Genomic DNA, 20,968 nt, shown 5'->3' with positions numbered 1-20,968 from the left:
TAGTGTGTGTGGTAGATGAGCGGACAATACAGTGTACACAACCATCCAAAGCAGAAAAAATGTAGACAAGACTAAAAGAAAAAGATTTTTTTTTCCTATCTCCAAGGCCATGGATAGTCAACCACAAATATTTTATAACACCCCTGCTGCCTATCAGGGCTGTATCTCGCAATCGTGTTTCAGAGAGTGAGCTTACAGCAGGCCACCGAGGTACAGATAAAGTGCTTTTTTTCTTAATGCTTTAAATAATTACAAACGACGGGAAAAAGCAAAGGGAAAGGAGGAGGGGGTGACACATCTACAGTTCAAAATGAAATGCAAAGGGTGGCATACAAAGGATGACCTTCAGAATAAACATGCACTAAAGCAAGTAATGTCGGATGGAACACTGGTCACTCAAGAATAGGAACAGTTACTACTGTCACTGGATGGAGCTGTTCACATTTTGAAGATGTTAGGTTGTTTCAAAAAAAAAAAAAAAAAGCTTAAGACTTTTTGAACCCTTCCGTCAAATGTCCTTGTACAAACGGTGGGCGGGCGGTGCTCGCAGCGAGTCATGACAGCAGCACACTGGGACGTTTTTCCAAATAAATGCAGTTTGAAAATATAACAATAAATACATTCTGGTTCTTGTTATGTCGCTCATTGTTCGGTTCTATTGAAATATGATTGTAGAAAAAACAAAAAAACACCAGGAATAATCCTAGCAAACCATGAGGTGCATGGTCCTTTCTTTTTCCCCCCTCTCTCTCTCTCACACATCCTAAACATCCCTCTACCTTGGCAGCCATTTTACAACGGCCTTGTGAAAAAGAAACGAAACGAAAGGAGAAGGGGGCAGGGGGGGGGGGGGGGGGGGGGGGGGGGGCAGCATATAAATAGTCACCGAGGCAACCGCACATACTCCCTCCTGGGGCTTGATGACAGGGTCTGAGAAATCACAAAAAAATAAAAAGCCCTCGCAGACCTCCCTTCAGCGCCCAGCATCCTGCACAAGAAAGAGGAAAGAGTATAGACAATGAACAAACCGACAAGTTTTTTTATTCTCTTATTTGGAACTTTCAACACAGAGTTGCAACGTCGCTCTGATAGGGCAACAATCTTTTTGCCTTTTGGCGCAACAGAAAAATCGGATAAATGTTAAAAGGTTGTTTTGTGCAACAGGAAGAACGACTTTTCGCCATTCAGAAATGCAAAGTGTGCTCAGTTTTGTTTTTCATTCTACTTCATGAAAGCTGCATAGGTCGGTCGTAGGGCTGAAACATTTCAGGAAAAAAAATAATCTGACAATTACTACGATTTAAATACGATTTGCGTTTTTTGGTTAACCAAAATCAAGCTTCAGCGGCTTCAATAATCGCAACATGCATTATTTGAATTGAAAATGACAGAAAAAGACATACCATCAAAACATTAAAAACTTTTACTCTGAAAGGAGATTAGCGGTTTTGTGAGGCAATCCCTTTTAAATTTTTGTTTTATTATATTTTTTGTTTTTGTTTATTAAAGTAAGGCAGGAACTAGGGCTGCACGATTATGTCAAAACTAAAAACTAATAATCACGATTATTTTGGTCAATATTGAAACCAAGACTATTAATCCAGATTATTTCCCATGGTTTGTCAGATATGTCAATTTATTGCGTTTTTTTTTTTTTTTTTTTTAAACAAGCAGTATATAAGCAAGGCTTCAAGGCTTGATATTTACAAATAATAAAAAACTAAAATAAATAAATAAATAATTAAAACATTCACCCAAGACATGGCAAAAACTTGGCACACGGGGCAACACATCTAACTTGCTGAGTGCAAACCAATGAAAAAAAAAGCCTACTTACAACCAAGCACATTTACTTTTAAGCAAATTTCAATTCATTTGCTGTCTAGAAGTCAATTTGAATTTATTCAACTTTTTTGACAATCGGATCTTTCAAAATGGGTCTGATTCGTCAGCTAGCATGGTATAAGCAATCATGTGATAAACTCAACACCATTTCACACTGGTAAATAATATGTTAGGGTGATTAAAAAGCAGAGGCTTTGATCATGCAAACGTGGGAGACATTGCCACCTAAAGGCTTTTAAGGTGGAAACGAAAGCTGAAATTTTGAGAGCACGTCGTGAAGCAAACTTCAGCGTCTACCAAGCTTTTTTTTTTTTTTTTTTTTTTTTTTTTTTACAGACTCTTCATGTCTCCCCAGTGAGCGTGCTCGCCAGGAGTTGCATACAGTATTTAGGTCACTGTGGTCTTTCTCAACCGAATCAGGTGTTTGTACCGACAAACTTCCACAGGCAATATTTTATCCGCCTTGTTTCCCGCGCAGTAAAGAAATTCCAGGAAGGTAAGCGTTTCACAAAATGTACCCGCACGGACGCCGCACAGAGGGGTGTGGTTGCCAAAATGACGTAACCAAGCCTCGCTGCCTCCCTTCTCGCCTCAGGATTTGCTTGCTTGTTATTTCTTAACCTTGATGAAATCTTAACCTTGCAATTGCCCCCTGGTGGAAGAATGACAAAACACTTGATTTGACATGTATAAGTAGCAGACCTTTTAAATGTTAATACCGCCAAGGATTATCATAGTTAATCATGGCAGCCAATATCGTGATCGCGATTAAACTTCGATTAATTGGCCAGCTCGAGCAGGAACTTATCTTCTACTTGATATCATGCATAAATGTGATGAGTTTTGACAAAATCAGGCTTATGTCTTAGCTTTATGCCGGAATCCCAACATGGACATCTCCGCTGCAAATTTGTATTTTCGTCATTATCTCCTGATTTTTGTGAAAATGCATCACAAACATGCAATTATGTGTATGAATGTATATAAAACATACGTTTTTTTTCAGAATATATCCCTCTCATATTTTAGCAAAATGGCCTTAAAGTCTCATACATTGCTACATTAATTAAACCGTTTGTGCTTAATGTTACAGTAAGTAATGATGAGTACGTCAAAATGACCATAGTTGAGCATAATTGAAACGTGAAAAGGGAAATATTGCCTGTTTAAAAAGGGTCTGAAAGTATCACTTGTTTTCTCAGCTTCCTTTCCTTCACCTGCTTGTTCTTTTGTCATGATATCTGACATATAACAAAAAAACCTCAATTAGATTAAAATAGCATAGTAATAGTAATTTCTAGATCATTTATTCTGTAAATCGCAAATCTGTACTGGTACAAAATAGTAGAAATTAATGGTTGAGGTTTACTTTTGACCTTGAGCTCTTCATCTGTTGTTTGTGCCTCTGCTAAATTGCTAATGTCGCTATCTTTTTTTAACAGTATGTTTTTTTTTATATTTTAATTGTGATACATATTTGCAGTTAAGCGCTGAGGAGTAGGCTACACTGTCGTGGGAAGTCTAATGAACACCAAAGCATTTATGTGTCTTTCTCAACTGCATTACGCATCAGCGATTAGCATTGCTAGCGACCCCTCTTTGCTTTTGGTGGAAAGCGCTACTTGTTTGCAGGGTACTTTGCCGCCACGAAGGACGGGATTCACATCAGCTTGTTTGCATCTTGCTTGCTGCTGCTGCACATGAACATACATATGACATATACGATAATTGTCATGCGCTAATTATCAGATTCTGATGGTATGATAACATTGAGCAAAATATAGTGTCACCATATTAAAATTACAACTCTTTTTTTCCCTCATTGAACACAATCTGTTATAAATATTGATTTGGTACATTAAGAAATGTGTGCCATGTTTACTAATAATAACTATCTAAATATATACATTTATTTTGCTTTTTAATTGTTCTTAACATTTGACAATGCCAAGTCACTGGTAAGATATTTTTAAGCGTAACACCCCCAAGATTATGTGCATCGCACTTCTGCTTAACTGACATTTTTCTGAGAACTTGAAAATGTTTTTCAAAAGTAGGATAATCCTTTAGACTGCACGATTTTAAAACACCAGGTCAGATATTACAAATTTGAAATGTATGGATTCAACAAACATCACAGGTTCAACTCCCTGATTTAGGGGTGTTTTTGGGGTCATTGCCTCTGTGAAACCATGCCATATTTCACACAATAAGACACGCACAATCAAATATATCAGGCCACTGCAGCAAAGGTGATAATGTTAAGGATAATCCTGCAGCGTCCAGAGCTCAAACATAGCAAACGGGTACGTTTTTTGGGTGTGGGTATGATTCTACTTATTTCTTTCAGTGTATAGTTATACGTTACAGTGGCACGCAATGACAATTATTCTAAACCAATGAGTGGCCAGCAATGACTATTTTGTTGTTGACTCAGCATGCTTGGAACCCTGACTGACCAAATACTAGAAATAGCACCTGCAATTTGCCAGTTGAAAAGCATCACTACTCAGTAAAGACGTGTTGAGGCGACAAAGGGCTAAGTTACTGTTTGAAACATTTTGTTTCTTATATGATAATGAATCCAAAGAACTTGCTGGATTTGAGAGCAAGTTGAAACCTTACATCATTGCTGCAATCCTTCCCCACAAATAATCTACTTCGGGGTCAAGATACACTGACTATATATACAGACTATTAAGGCACTTACGTGAACTGCTAGTCAGAATTAGATTTTTTTTTTTTAATTTGCCACTGAACAATCTGATCTCAGAGAGACTGAACACAAGGAAGTAAGACTTCGTCATTGATTGTATTGTCTACATATATATTTGACGGATATTCTTCTAATGTATCATTTATCAATTACTTTAATAATCTGTTAAAAGTGAATTTTGCATCAAAAGTGTATGACAAAATATTTTCCCTAAATACTCTTTATTTTCAAATTATTTTAGTTTATCTGGTATAGTTAAAAAAAATAAATGAAAAATTGAGCATTATCAGACATCATGAATACACACCAACCATTTTGAAACTGGTTCATTGGTTCCAAAGTAAAAGCACGTTTGCAAATGTCTTTTTAAGATTAAACTACTTTGACTATTCTAAACAATACAATGGGTCTAGAAACAAATTTTAGCTAATCTTGACAACTGATTAAGTGTCGATTACTGCATCAATTTGGACACCTTGAATGCACACCAACAACTATTTTGCTAGCAACAGAAGACTGCAGCCTGTCCAAATGCAGAACGGTCAAACATTATCAAGTATTTCACTGCCTTGCCAAAGATGGTGAACCATATATCCAGACGTTGGCTGTCAGTAGTCACAGGGTCAGCTGCTATATATAGTTAGTGACTAGTACTAATGAGCTTGGTTTTCTCAAGTTTTTACTAGCAACGTAAACTGGCCATCACCTCAGAGGAATTCTCGAAAAAAAATAATAGTAATAATTGAAGGAGCGTTTCAATTATAATCTTTAAAAACAATGTCAGAAAAGCACAATTAATGAAGGACCTACTTTACTGCCCATTCTATATTGTACTCCTTAAGTGAAGATTAGGTTGAAATGGCGCAGTAATTTTGAAGTGTGAATTTGATCAGAAACAAGCCAGGCTGATTCAATATATATTTAACAAACAACATATTGATTATTAAAAATATATACATAAGTTGGTCATTTGCAATTAAGTAGAACGGTGTTAATTGATGTTCTGTGTTTACATTTTTTTTAACCATATTAAAAAAATAGAGAAAAACAGGTTGTTCCGATTACATTCAAATCACCTGAGGCAATATTTTGGTTTACCAGTTAAAGAAAATGATGGTCAAATATTAGCAGATATGATAAAGACGGTTTGTAAACACTGAAAAAAAACACACACCTCAGCTAACAGTATTTTGTTAAAACTATTGAGTATTAAGTGAGGAAAGACCACAGTTGTAGCTTAAAAGTGAGCCTGACTTCTTTTATATTTACATTTGAGAACAGATATTTACTTTAGTTTTTAGTAAAAAGAACATATTTTGAAAAGTGAAAAATATACATGCTAAGCATTAATTTATATTACAAATTTAGCAAAAATCTTGTCACGCCTCATGAGACATCTCGCCTCAAGAGATTTGTGTCCCGCCCCATCCCTTACAGATCACCCATAGCATATCTGTAAAGCTGTACTGTTTGAAATTGATTAAATGACCATTAGAGATCTTTAGTTTGTTACTGCATGACTTGCGATATCTGCGTTTCTTATTTATTTCATGTTTTTATTTATATTATTTAAAACAAAATCCAGTATGTATGTATGTATTGTTGGCATTGTTACTTTGTCCTGCATCACTGTTATGTTATTTGGATGCACCCTTTCCCATTTTATGTATTGCGTAGGTATTGACCAGGAATACTGCAAGATAGGCAAAATCAAGAAACTTGAACTTGGATGCAAAAAAATATGTAATCAGGACATTTCAGCTTAATACGTACAGACTTAATGCAGAACTGATTTGTTTAGCAGACTGATTTGACAGTCGCACATCGCTTGACTTAACACAATATCAAAGTAGCAAGTTCCAGTGATTTGCTTTTCACAGAATTGTGCTCTTATGCTTCAGTCAACTTTTGAAGTTACTCTAATAATCCATTTTCAACATGTGCAATGTGTCAAATGGATTACCATGCAAAATGCCAAGTGAATCAAGACTCAGTTTTTCGGATCATGAAATAGTACTTTTCCAATTATTGACGTTGTAGTTGTACCAGTTAAGGATCCCTTAAATATCAATGCACAAAAATACATTAAAATACTGTATGTTAATTACTTTATACACATAGCATTAACCTGCTGTCAGCGCATCAACTAACCTATGTGTCGTGGGAAAGTAGCGATGTAATCTCCGGGCTCATGTGTCCAACAGCCTTGGCTGCCTCCAAGATGGCTCTCCGGTACATCCCTTTCTTTTTGCGGTTGAACCGGGACCTGAAGAGCTCTCTGAAGGGTGAAAGTTTGGCAACAGAGAGCTGCGATGTGGTCGGAGAACCAAACCATGCCACTTTTGCCTGGGGCCACTGGGCCTCGCAAGTGGCAGTCTCCTCTTTACGTGTGCCGCTGATGCTGAGGACCCGTGCGGGCCACCAGGGGAACCCATGGATTTTTCCCCACACAATGTCTCCCACCGCCACAGCGTGACCTTCTTCGGTCACACACTTCGTCATGCTGCGAGTGTGTAAACGCACAGTGAGCGGCGGCACTGTCTTGCAATCGTCCCGAGAAGGTAATGAAGATGAAGTTACGGAGAGGTCTTCGCCCGGTGCCAAATCGCACAGCTCTGGTGTCGTGCCATCCGAGCTGAAGGACTTGGACTCGTCTAGGCTGTCGCTGCTGCAAACTGACAGGCTAGAAGAATCTGCTTTTCGTTTACGGAAATTGATGAGAAGTGTTAGGTCACTGTGGCCGCGATCCGCTTCCTCTCCTGAACTCCCTGACCACAACTCAAGAGAGTTCTTGCCTTCGCCCGAGTCCTCAGAGTGGGCGAGGCAGGGTCCCGGTGCCCTTGGACTTCGTCTTCTGGCATCTCCGACAAGTTCCGCCTCGTACTCCACCACGCTCTCGCCGTGTTTCCTCTGTGGGTGTCTCAGGCGGATATTTGGAGATGGTAAATCCTGACACACGGTGGTGAATGGCCTTGTTAGTTTGAGTTTGGGAATGGATACTGTCAGACCAGACCGCCGAGCATCTAAAATGTGTCTTTGCTCCTTAGTGGCATTAGTAGGTATCTTGCCGTTCTCTCCCAAGCCATTCTGCGCTAGCTGCTTGGGACAGAATGGTTTCACGGAACCGTGGACTCGCGAAGGGATCTTCATGACCTCTCCCTTGCCCTGTGGAGTGCTGTAGGAAATCTTTATGACTGGACTGTGGGGAATAACGTCACCTCCAGGGAACTTCTCCCCTTCAGCTTCACTCCTTTTGTCCTTCCTGAGGCGTTTGCTGTCAATGCTGGTGCCGTTTTCCCTTCTCTTATTGTCCTTTGCTGCGACAACATCATTTTTCTTCGAAAGCTTATTAGGTGTATCTTTGTCATCTCCGTCATCGTCACTATGTAGTGTATTTTCTTTCCTGGAGTTCTTTGTATTGTTCAAGCCATCTTTGCTGTCCTCATCACTATTCAAGGTGTTTTTGCACTTTTCACAAAGTACCTGCCGCGGCCGCAGACGGATGGTACTCATCGTCATGCGGCCAGGTTCTCGTGTCCGCCTCTTCTTCCTCTTTATGGGTCGGGGAGGGGGCTGTGGCACCCATTGGCTGTAGCTGTGGCGTACCCATAAAGGCTGGGGGAAGGGGGCTCCTTCAAAATAAGGAGGGTATGGCGTCTGTCCAGTTGGCACTGGTGTGGGAACTGGGCAAATTGGAGGCGCAGTAGCTTCGGGAAGAGTATTTTCATCCTTTGGTCTTTGTGATTCCTGGCTCGAAGATTTGGAATCTTGCTCCTCACCCACAACCGGTATTTCGCAAGTTGTTTGAGATATCGGAAAGTCGACTGGCTTTGTTGCAAAATCTGGCAAACAGAAGAGCCCGGTCCTGAAATGATAAAGAGAGGGGGGAAAAAAAAAAAAGAATAAATCAAACACGTAGTAGTATTTAAGAAGGAAAGTTCACTAAATGATTACAAACACAAAATCCAAAATTAAGTAACAAAATCCGTGCATTTTCATCCCGCTCAAGGGGCGACCAATTTGCAACTTGTTGACTGAAAATGAAATCACAGTTGCTCAGCAGGCTACCAACTATTAGTCACAACTCACCTTGCAAATATCATGAGAGGTCGTTCGTTATTAGGGACGCACAATAACCACCCCCCCCCCCCCCCCCCCCCCCCCACCCACTGATATTGATAACAGATAACTTTTTGCATTTCCGAACTGTTAACTTCCAACAATTACTTGTCCATGTAGTTCTGGGAGAGAATTTTTACGTTAATTTGTTAAGGTTAGGCAATGAATTAACCACAGAGAATCTTAACTTTCTTTTTCCACATATTATTTTACTAGTCTAATTGTATGACGAGGCACACCGCTAATGAGAACAATGCATCTCATAATACTCAATTTCTGAGCGTGGACCGCAAAATTCTGGATTAAAATAAAAAGAAGCACTGAGAAAAGAGTATTATAGCAGACTTCATTAGAGACATCTACTGTATTTTTCTATTGTCCAACTACAATTGGACAAACTTTGCAACCTTGCTTTGACATGCATTTTGAAATTCTTCACTTATGGAGACAAACGTGTAATACCAAAGTATTTTGCACCAAATGGAAGTTGTAATGTCACTCTTTTGTGAATATTTTCATACATGGATGTCCAAAAACTAAATTTGGGATGGCTGGACCGCAACAATGTTATGTTGTTTTCATAATAATTTAAATACACCAAGGAACACCCTGAAGTCCCACTCTCTTAATCCCCAAACCACTTCACTGCAAAAAATAAATTAATAAAAAAAAAATATACAAAACACAAATCACTCGGGAATCTGGGGTATACTCTTGAGGAGTCCGAGTTTTTTTTTTTTAGCACATTCTTGGCAACTTGGGGTTATTTGTGATGACATTATTCATTAGTGTGCAATTAGGGAGCTGGTTATCCCCTTGAGAAGAGAAGGTTGCCACTGAATAAAAGTCTCTTGATGCTTTTCTTTGCCTCACTGATGTGGCACCAAGGAGCCACAAGACTCACCTTAACAGTGACTTGACAGCACACACACAGTGCTGTTGCCTGTGACAAGGAGCAGGCAAGGCAGGTCAAGCACACCACAAGGACATTGTGTATCGCTCAATTTGAGGACATTTCATGTTGTATGCAGGGTTAGTTAAGGTCTCAACAATGACATTAAATTATGAACTTAAGTAAAATTAAGGTTTTGTTATTAAGACAACATTTTTTACCTTAAATCGTGGCCTAATTAAAATAACTTAATGATCATATGAAAAGCAATCTTTGCACACTTTGGGAGCAACTCTGTCCTCATATAATTTTGCTCATCTATCAAAAGTAAAACGCCAGTAGCTTTTAAAAGGTACTCAGCGCTTACAAAAACGCTTACATGGGAGACAAACACACACACACAGCAGAGAAGACATTATAACACATTGGTACTTGCCAACAATGTATACTCTTCATGGCCCTCACATTAAAGGGCTGACTTTTAACTGACAAAACATCTTATCAGACATGAACTGCTCTGCTCTTTGAAAACGCCGGTTAAATCATGTTTCACCACTGCATGGTCACATTACATCCTGATATTCTACTCCATCTGTAGATAGAAAAAGATGACTTTTTAAAATCAAGCCTATCTACAACACCTCAAATATAAGTCAAAGGGCCATCGTTAGGATGAACGTGAACATTACATAACACAATATTTTAAAACTTTACATATGTATTGGATACTGTACAGGCAATCCTTATTTTTACTGATTACGAAGGAGCTTATCTGTATGATTAATGCTAACAATAAGCTATAGTTGAACTCAGTGGTATTCCCTATTGTTCATGTAAAGCCTTGACCGATCTCAATAAATGGGGCGACTATCTTGACATTCACGATACAGCGGCGGTGAAACGACGCATTTGGCTGTATTATTGTCAGCTATAATGAAAATAGAGGGATTAGCTAGAAAGCTAGCACGTTAGCTACACTGTCAGCTACAATAACCCATATGCTTTTCGTATTGAGGCCCAGTCGGCTAACTAGCCTGCGTTATTAGTTAGCATCCTCGGTCCATTAGCTGCGAGCTAAGTCAAATTAATTTAAGCCACAAATGATCAAAGTGAACATAAGAAAAATGACACTCACTTTTTGTTGCAGTCAAGTAATATCCCCGTGTAGCTCCTTTCTCGATAGGTCAGCGTCACCAACAGCGTATCGTTAACTATTTGATCGATAGTGACAGGTAGCCGAGAGCCGGCCAGCAGCTCCTCGGCCGCAGCCTCCATGTTTCCCGTGGTGAGGTGTCCGGCTCGGCGGTGCTCGATCCGGGCCAAGGGAGCCACGGTCGCGTCGGCTAAAGCTCCGTCTCCCCTTCGCTATTGAAGCAGGAGGCTACAGCAGGGCATAAAATGACGCCATCACCCCTACCAAGTCAATTACACCAATACTGCCACCGCTGACATCACACCGCCTATGCAAGCAGGAGAAGCGAAAAATCGCTCAAGACAAGGCCTTCCCTTTCTCTGTCTCACTTTGACTTGATCACGGTCATTATTGGCAAACTCAAATGTTTTCGGTTTTGTTAGCATCACGGGATTTTTAAACTATGTTTCAGGCAAAATTTGTGCACACTTATTTGAATAGGGTGTATTACAGTTTATTTGAATCGGGTGTCTAACAGCTTACATAAAATATACCTTACCTAACAAAAACAACGATATTAGCTAAACCTTGCAATTCCGGTCAGGCTGATCTAGTCTCGTGTCATTGTGTTTTTGTACTCACTGATTTATGTATTAAACATTCACATTAACCTAAGGTTTGTTTATTGAAAACCATGAACGTGAGTACATGAACATGATTGAAGTCAGGGTTTTATGGTCTTTATTCTGAATAGAAATATGATGCCTGTTACAAAATGAAAATACTGTATTGAAATGTGTTGAGAGATACAGTATCGTAAAACACATTAAGCACTATATTCCCATACATGAGATTTATTATTTGTATTTCAATATATACAGTATTGAACTAGATCGTAATACTCTACGTGGAAAGTGGTATTTAAAAAATGTATTCAGCATGATATCATTTGAATATATAATACATCACATCATATATGTATGTATCATTGTTGTATATTTACATTTTTTCCGCTTTGGAAAATAATATATTGGAATATGTTGCAACATATTTCAGACAATATATTGGTATGTATATTTTTCTATTGTTAGGTCCATCATGATCATAAATCCGTCCCCTCAAAAAAAAAAAAAAACATCGATCTCGTGGGTTTTTGGTTGAAAATGTGTTAGTCAGTAGCAGTTCCATTTTTAAACCTTGTGCTGTACTTTGATCATTTGATGTTTACATCAAAGGCAGTTCACATCAATGGGAAAGCATTGAAAGAAGGCACAAGGGAGCTGAAATTTCACCCAGATAGTGACATGTCAATGTTCAAAATGGCACAACCACTTGGTTATCACATTACCAAGAGTGTGTCATCCATTGGCTAAAATACTGTGAGAATTATGTGAAAGGAAATGGCCCAAAAATACTAGACAGGATAAAACCAAGCAGAAAGAACAAAAATATGGAATCAATTTTCAGGGAAAAACATGAAATCCCCCAACCATGATAATTCTCAATCTACTTTGAAGCATCTTACACATGTGTGTTGATTTGCAGTTAAACAAAAGTGATGACATCTTGGAGGGATGTTGCATTAATTGGATTGACATGAATCATGGCTCTAATACACAATGATGAAAAAGGTGTTCGTTCAAAGTCAGCCATTTCTAAAAATCCATGGAAAGTACATATAAAAGGGGCATACTACTGATATACCAAGGAACCCATAAACACATCAAGACAGGGAACATCAGTTTCTCTTGACAACAGAAAATTGATTTAAAATTAAAAATTAAATTAAAAATTAAATTTTCCATTTAAAACTTCTTTCGAATTGTGTCATGCATGTTTTTGTTTGTTTGTTTGTTTTGTTGTGTGTGTGTGTGTGTGTGTATTTAACAGATTCAAACAACTGAATTAACCATTCTCTCAGAACAGGAATATCATATCTTTTGTCATGTGTTGTAAATGTCTCCTGTGATGACACACACAAATAAACATTACCACCTTTGTCCTGCAATTTTTGTCATTGAGAAAAAAGTCAATAAAAGGCAGCTTTTGATAGTAACCAAATGACATCAATATGTGTGCCTGTGGTAATGAAGTAGGTCAGTGTTTCCACATCTTGATGTACTACTGCTGCAATGTGCACAGCAGCTGTACCCCTCAGGTCTCTGTATCCTATGCATCGTTTTTCCATTTTTTTCATAGCATGGCTGCTAAACTCCCATTCTAGATCTTTCTCAGCGGATTTGAAGGTCTGAACAAAGTCAAAGGCCTCTCATACAATAATTCTTTTATAAGTGATTCACAATCAGGGCACTGTGGCACCCAAATGTCCCTTGAGAGATCATCATTGATGCACTGGAAAAATATTCAATATCACTTTGTTCAGAAATGATGATGCATTATTCACTATTTGAGTACATTTAGTCATGCTACTGACATGTAGTGAAAGGAAGAACATTTAAATGCTCTTCCGTTAGATGGAAGAAGATATAACTAACCTGTGTATCCACCTGTTCTCATAATGTACATCAGAATAAATCATGGCATCCTTTGAAGAATCATCTTTGTGTTCATCATATAAACTAATTTATGGGCAAACTGAGACAAGACCATTTTTATCTAATTTTTTGTGCTTAGTATTACTTTTTTTGTGTGTGTGGTGGAATTCTTCTCACTCAAAAATATTGGCTGAGAAACACTGCTCATTGTTAATACAGATCATCATAGATACTGGTAATTCTTCAATAGATTGGGAAGATTTCATACATGTTCCTGATTTGACCATAGATCATATATTATATATCAATGGCAGGTGGCTAAGAAGAAGGATGGACGGATGGAAACTACGTTTTTTTTTTGTTTTTTTTTTTACTAAAAAAAAATGCTACTTCAAACAAAGAATTGCTGATTTTCTTTTGCAGATGTTAAAACGTCCACTAGATGTCTCTAGTTTCTCGCAGGCAGCGAAAACACACAAAACAAATGTCCCTTTTGTGTTAAAGTTCAGAATTTTATGCCCTTTGTCTGTTAATTACACCAAATATCCAAAAGGATACGTCCAAGATGTAGTTTGACATTGTACTTTGCAGAAGTGTGCCTCTGTTTGTTTCTAATTGTATTTTGGATTGCATTTTTATAAAGATCGATTTTTCTGTGTTTTATTTATAATTTAATATTTGAGTGACAGAGATACCTCGTCTTCGTAGTATGCTAAAGATGAGTCAGATGGTTTCCTCTGAAGTCAATTGATGTCATTCACGCAGAGATTATCCTGTGTTTGTATCTCCTGGAACAGAAACATGTTTGTCTATTGTGTTTTAACCTATGGACAAATACCACGTTACAATTTTTATTTTATTTTTTTAAATAGCCTCATTCGTTTTATTGTTCTACTGTACATGCCCATAGTGTATTGTGCCCTAATCTAATTTCAAACTGCATTGAAAAGCTGCCATGTACACAGAGTGAAACCAATATTCTGACCATTTGTACAGTTACAATTAGTACAATTATTACAAAAACAATTATGCTTTCTTTCAGAGAGATAGTTAATAACAAAGTGTAACCTATTACTGTAGTTGTACGTGTTGCTGCATCATATAGGTGTCAAATATATTTTTATGGGTACCTCATATGCTGATCTATGCTAATCACTTACTGTATTGTACCCGAGAGATGTGTTTTGCTTGTACAATACGTTTTTGATCCCCTTCCAGGTTTTGATCCCCTTCCAGTATCATCCGTGTGGTGAATGATGTCGGAATATATATATAAGCAAGGAAGCTGATGCCTCTATTTTTAGCACTACAGCAACATTTCTGTCTTTCATGTGTGTACACTGTATTCTGATGGTCGTCTCGCAGATGTAGAGCTTGTCTGCCCCCTTGTGGCGCAGAGTAGTCAGTTTGACCTTTTTTCTTTTTTTTTTTACTACAAGGGCACGTTCAGAGAATTTTGGATGTATGGTACGGTACAATTTTGCCCGGAGGAGCACGTCCGCTTCACAGTTCAGGGCAAATCCACCTCACTAGGACCTTCCTGTATGGTTTGCATGTTCTCCCCAAGCTCACGTGGGTTCTCTTCGAGTACCCTGGCTTCCTCCCACACTCCAAAAACATGCATGATATTGGATTTACAAAATTGTCCTCAGGTCTGATTGGGTGCGTGAATGGTTGTTCGTCTCTATGTGCCCTGTAATTGGCTGGCAATCAGTTCAGGGTCTCAGCCGCCGACTGCCCGAAGTCAACTGGGATAGGTACCAGCAAGCTTGCGACCCTTGTGAGGATAAGTGGCTATAGAAATTGGATGGATGGAGGGATGGATGGATGGATGGATGAATGGATGGTAGGGTATCTTATTTGTTAAGTTTTTTTTTTCCCCCCCTCACACTCTGGTTTTGAATATGCTTTCCTTTAACAGGGTCCTTGGCGTTTGTGGGCGAAGCAGACAAAGCACCTCGTCGTGTATTATGATGAAAGAAAAACGTGTTTGACCTTCATGAACGTAACCTTGTCGATGTTTAGCGTTAATTGTGTTAGGACACAATAATGGTGTGCTACCAAACTAGAATGTTCATGTAAAGATCAGAAGAAAGGAAAATCTTTCAGGATACAAAAATGTGGTCCTTTATTTGACTTTACAATAGATTGTTTGTCATCCAGTGCTTTATTTGCAGGTTCTTTCCTTTGTTTTAGTCTTTTTCTGTGCTGATTCTCGAACAACAATAAAGCAAATGCTCACTATTTAGGATGCTTTGTCATGTTTCCCTTTATGAATGAACCATTGGGGAAAATCAAACATCAATATTATGAAGTATAAATTAAGTATAAATGAAAGCTGTGTGACAGAATATTACGTTTTAATGGAATACTATACTTTGAACTACTGCTGGTGCTAAGAGGCGCATAAACTTTAGATGTAGCAATGTAAAGTTGACAACAAGCATTTTGAGTTCACCAACCTTTACATTAAACAATATTTCAATGAAAATGAATGGATGTAAATTTGTTTTATCGCAGAAATGTTTTGTTTGGGTTGGACACCTTATGTTTGGAATCCCAGAAAGGAGGTTCGTTGAAGCAGCACAGTTGTCACCATGTCTGCCTCACAGTTCAGAGGTCCTGGGTTCATTTCTACCTTTCCCCTCACCTTCCTGTGTGGAGTTTGCATGGTCTTCCCGTGCTAGCGTGGGTTTTCTCTGGGGACTCCGCTCTCCTCCGACTTTCCAAAAACATGCATGGTAAGTACAGTATCTTGGAATCCAAATTGCCCTTAGGTGTGATTGTGTGTGTGAATGGTTGTTTCTGTGTGCCCTGCGATTGGCTGGGAACCAGTCTAGCACGTCCCCCGCTGACTGCCTGAAGACAGCTGGAATAGGCACCGGCAAGCCAGCAACCCTAGTGAGGATAAGTGGCTAAAAGAGGGATGGGTGAGCTATTGATCCATTATGCTCCACAGCACTCAAGCCTTCTCAAATTTAGGTAATTCAATTGAATAAACACTAGCACATTAACTCATTTTATAAGGGAAACAGTTAACAGAGAAGAAAAACTAAAAATGCCAAAAAGAACTAAAGTACTTTAATGATTTGTTCTGCATTTTTGCATGAAATCCCTTTTTCAGAATTCAAATCAAATTTAATTGTTGAAAGCCAAATCACATGAAATATGCAAATGCAAAGATGTAAAGTGTTTATTGCCAAAGAGTTTGAAACCATGTTTCCCTCTTGTTACATAGCCGTGCATTGTTTCAGTAATTTAAAATAGCTTCTTCAAATTGAGCCAAACAGGGATACAATTATTTTTCAATAATTTTTGATGAACATAACTAGTTGCAACTCATGTTCAGGTGTGAGTTCCAGCCCAATGATGCCCATTTCACAAAATGTTTATTTTTAGTTCAGATTTGGCAATATAATTAAGTAAATGATTATTTCCCTATCACGCCAGTGCTTCTATAGCACTTCATTCTGATTGGGAGCACTTTTATTCCTTTTTTAAATGTGGCACAACGAGCACAGCCAGGTCTGTGCCTTGTACTCACAATAAATGTGCTAGTTCATCACTGCCTAAGACAAACTGCTCAATATGTTGTTACATTGGAGTCTTGTTTGATGTTTCCTTTGTGGATTGGAGAACCACGGAACAATCAACACCATAGCAATAATAACATTTATTCTTGAAACCAAAGATAAGGAGCTTTGCAACAACTTGCTGTTATACAGGATTGCCACGCCTCCATCAATAGATGTTATTCTATCAGGTCAGCTATCAGCATTGCTTTCCCATCGTCTTCGATATGCTCTCATCCTGCTTAGGCAGACTGGACTCATCTCTGGACACAACCTTCAGACACTTGTTCAAGATCCAGTACATGTATTGTCAACAAATGGTAATGATAACTGGAACCTCAAAATAATAATAGCGACGACAGACCTGATAGTTTTGCATGCAGGCTAGGAATATTTGCCACATTGTTGCAAAGCACATTTGTGCTTAAAAACGTGCATCACCTAAAAGGAAAACTAACAATCAAATACAGTACATTAGAATCAAGGCAAAGCAAAAATATTTTTCTGAACTTTGATTCTTTTTATTTAATATATTGTATCCCTAATGGTGTGCAGTTTGAAACTGCTCCATCAGAAAGCACAAGTAAAAAAACATCCATCCATCCATCCATCCATCCATCCATCCATCCATCCATCCATCCATCCATCCATCCATCCATCCATCCATCCATCCATCCATCCATCCATCCATCCATCCATCCATCTACTTTACCAGTTTATCCTCACTATGGTCACTGGCTTGCTGGTGCCTATCCCAACTGTCTTCGGGCAGTTAGCGGGGAACAACCTGAACTGGTTGCCAGCCAATCTCAGGCACAAGTAATGAAACGTTGAGTTGTGTAAATATTTTAATGGTTGTTGTATGTACAAAAATTGCTTTGACAATGCATCATATAATTCAAGGGTGCTGCACATTCAAATCTTCACGTTAAAGTCGAAGCCAATTATCACAAGGCAGCAGATTTCCCCCTGGAGACTGCAGGCCTGTCTTTCCTAATAACCTTGTCTGTAGCCAGATGAACAGAATGACTCTGCTCATTGTGTAGCAGCAACCTTTCCTGTGGAGGGCTGTCTTGGTCTTCTCACAGTGATTAGCCAAAGACAGCGCTTGGTGAGAGTGCTTCCGTTTTAAAGCCGCAGGTTATTGATCTTTTTTCATCTGGCTAAAAATATTACAGGGTAGGAACTAGAAGGACTCAACTGTGCGGCACATGACGTCTCCAAGGGAACAGAGGTGACACCAGAGAAGCAGGCCAGGAAGCTATTTTAGTGGACAGCCAGTGTCTCGTTGAAGAGGGAGCAGATGGCAAGGATGCACGTGCATAGTGAACCAATCTTTGCTCAATGTTAAGGTGCCTTTGATTCACCTGGAGGGGTCCCACTCACTTGTCACTTAGTATAGCACTCCTCAGGTAACGGAGGGCACACCGGAGCCCTTCATGCACAATGTCAGGTGAAGGGAAAATCACGCCCTTCAAGTTCAGTGGTTTGAGGCTTACCATATTTCCTTGCATGGATAATGGACAAATGTTAAAACATTAGGGAAATGCTGTTGCCTCTTATACTGTATTTGAATTTGTTTCACACTATTACACTAACTATGAAAGTGAGTGAAAGATTAAAAACATGTTTTCCAAATAATTGAGCATATGTTGTTTTTGATCATTTTCCTGAATAGTTCAGTGGATTTTAAGCGGATTGCATTTTTTATGATCAACAATTATATTAGCTTTAACAATTCTATAATAATTGCTATCTTATTGAACACACCATCATCTATCTAGCTGTCTGTCTGTCTGTCTGTCTGTCCTGTCCTGTCCATCAACCCACTCATCCATCCTTCCATCCCTCTCTCTCGCTGTCTCTTTTCAACTGTAAAAAGTTTAACTTAAGTAGAATCTCATATTGCATCGTGGCCAACAGTAAAGCAAAGATTGTTACATTGTTAGTACATTGTTAGTATTTCTTGATTAAGATGTCATATTATGGTTATTAGGTTATTATTATTTTGGAATCATATAATACCAACAATGTAGTAAATATCAGTCAGTCAGCATAGAAGAGCAAACGTGAAGCTATCATACAATTTCAGAAGGGAATGATGCAACTTTATTTCTGAGTTTTGGCCATAACAAATTAGAGAGGAGTTGGAGGAGGACTTGGGGAGACCATGTGTCTGATTTCCATTCAATTCTAAAACCTAAGGAGGGAAAGTTGGAATCAATCACGGAAAGCTCAAAATATCTTACATGTAAACAGTTGAGGTGTCCATTGTTGTAAACAGGTTGTGCAATACAGCGGATGTTCTTACTGACCTTTAGTTGGCTATCGTTCAGAATTCTTGCTGGGACATGCTTCATTTGAGTTCTGCCCTGGCATAGTGTCTGTTATGAGCAGCCTATGTGCTCAGCATCTTCAGGCAGTATTGGGTTGGTGTTGTCCAGGTAGGAGATGTTAGATTTTTTTTTTTTTTTCATTTTCTGTCTTGGCATAGTTCACTCCTTGTGGGTTATTTTGTCAAGATTTAATCTCCGCCTGCTGTAAATGACCAGCATTCCAAACATTTGACGTAAGAATCCAAGCGCAAGCGATGTAGTTACAGTCACTGTGAGCAAGAGGTAGTCTACTAAAGGCACTTTGCTCAACTAAACAACTTACTCTTACTGGCTTTGCTTCATAATATAGTGACAGGCTAGCAAATGTGTCAACGGTGTTGTCATCACCATGTAATTAAAACAAAACTTTAAAAAAAACATTGCAAACATTACAATTAAACATGAACACATACGTTTCTAGACCAGTTTTGGTGGTGTCCATCTACCACTCAAATTTAAGATTGTTTGATTATAGTTTGATGTATTTGCATTTTAAACAAGCTAGAGAACTGGGTTAACATCCAGCACTTAGTTGAAATACAATATTTCAACAACAAAATCACTGCAACGCCTGCTCACGGCATCAAAATAGTTTGTTCCACATAATCGCCTCCACCGCTTCACCCCTGATTGGCCACAGAGCGCCCTATTTGAACAGATGATTGTGTTGCCTTCCTGTGACATACAGACAGTAAAGTCATGATGTTAGTTATAGATACCAGTTTTGTACCAGGTTTTCCAGAACCATTTACATTCTAGCACTTAGTACCTTTGACAGGGGATGCTGTTGTGTACCTTACACTGAAAAGATGTCTCTGTACGACTTCTTTTTTCGAAAGAGGTCTCCACATGACCTCTTTACATCTGTGAAGCCCTTTGAGACTTCGGTGATTTAGGGCTATACAAATAAAATTTGAGTGATTATTTGATTGATACCTTACAAACACTTACGATCATTATCAGTGCCATTATATACAGTATTTTTATAGTTGTGGTTTTAAATTGTGTACGTAGTTTGTGTCAGCTGTTCACAGATTGGACGTTAATGAACAAATGTATTATGTTTCCCTTTCACAAAATATACAAAACAGTTTCATGAATCTTGCCTGGCAAGGAGCTCAGCAACCTCTCCACCAAGAGGTCTCCACATGACCTCTTTACATCTGTGAAGCCCTTTGAGACTTCGGTGATTTAGGGCTATTCAAATAAAATTTGAGTGATTATTTGATTGATACCTTACAAACACTTACGATCATTATCAGTGCCATTATATACAGTATTTTTATAGTTGTGGTTTTAAATTGTGTACGTAGTTTGTGTCAGCTGTTCACAGATTGGATGTTAATGAACAAATGTATTATGTTTCCCTTTCACAAAATATACAAAAGTTTCATGAATCTTGCCTGGCAAGGAGCTCAGCAACCTCTTACTCTAGAATTGACCCTGGTTAAACATATTCATCTTTGCTTCGCAGTACCTGTGCCTGTTATCTCTCGTGTACAAATCACTTTAAAATACAAAAAGAAAAAAAAAACTTAAAAAAAAAAGGGAGTAACAGATTTTACCAACAGGGCGACTTGAGCCAAGCGCAGGCGCTACTGTGGCTACGGATCTGTGAAGCCCCCCACCAGCAGCGGCAAACAACATCAACTACTGATCATATGAACTACCACTACATGAAATTCGAAATTATTTGGAGCAGGAGCGAGGAAGAGCCCAAGTCACAGAGTGTATTATGGTGTGTCGTTCTCATCAATGAATGCACAAGACTATGAATTCTCAATCTCAATCTCAAACCATTTTACTACAGAAAACAACTCAC

General features: G+C 38.6%; 1 protein-coding gene across 1 annotated transcript; it reads right to left on the bottom strand.

Annotated features, from left to right (window-relative positions):
• Positions 1–856: 856 nt before the first annotated feature.
• pwwp2b (PWWP domain containing 2B) lies at positions 857–11,027 on the bottom strand. The gene is made up of 3 exons (XM_088422317.1): positions 10,708–11,027; positions 6,713–8,426; positions 857–988 (listed from the first exon to the last, which is right to left on the bottom strand). The coding sequence occupies exons 1-2, from the start codon at positions 10,845–10,847 to the stop codon at positions 6,713–6,715; spliced, it is 1,854 nt and encodes a 617-aa protein (XP_088278443.1). The 5' UTR covers positions 10,848–11,027; the 3' UTR covers positions 857–988.
• Between the last annotated feature and the right edge of the window lie 9,941 nt (positions 11,028–20,968).

The sequence above is a fragment of the Hippichthys cyanospilos genome, chromosome 8 (genome assembly GCF_059441005.1).
Source record: "Hippichthys cyanospilos isolate Australia breed blue-spotted pipefish chromosome 8, RoL_Hcya_1.0, whole genome shotgun sequence".
NCBI lineage: Eukaryota > Metazoa > Chordata > Actinopteri > Syngnathiformes > Syngnathidae > Hippichthys > Hippichthys cyanospilos.
The sequence above is the reverse complement of the archived record's forward strand: the minus strand, read 5'-3'. Positions and strand labels throughout refer to the sequence as shown.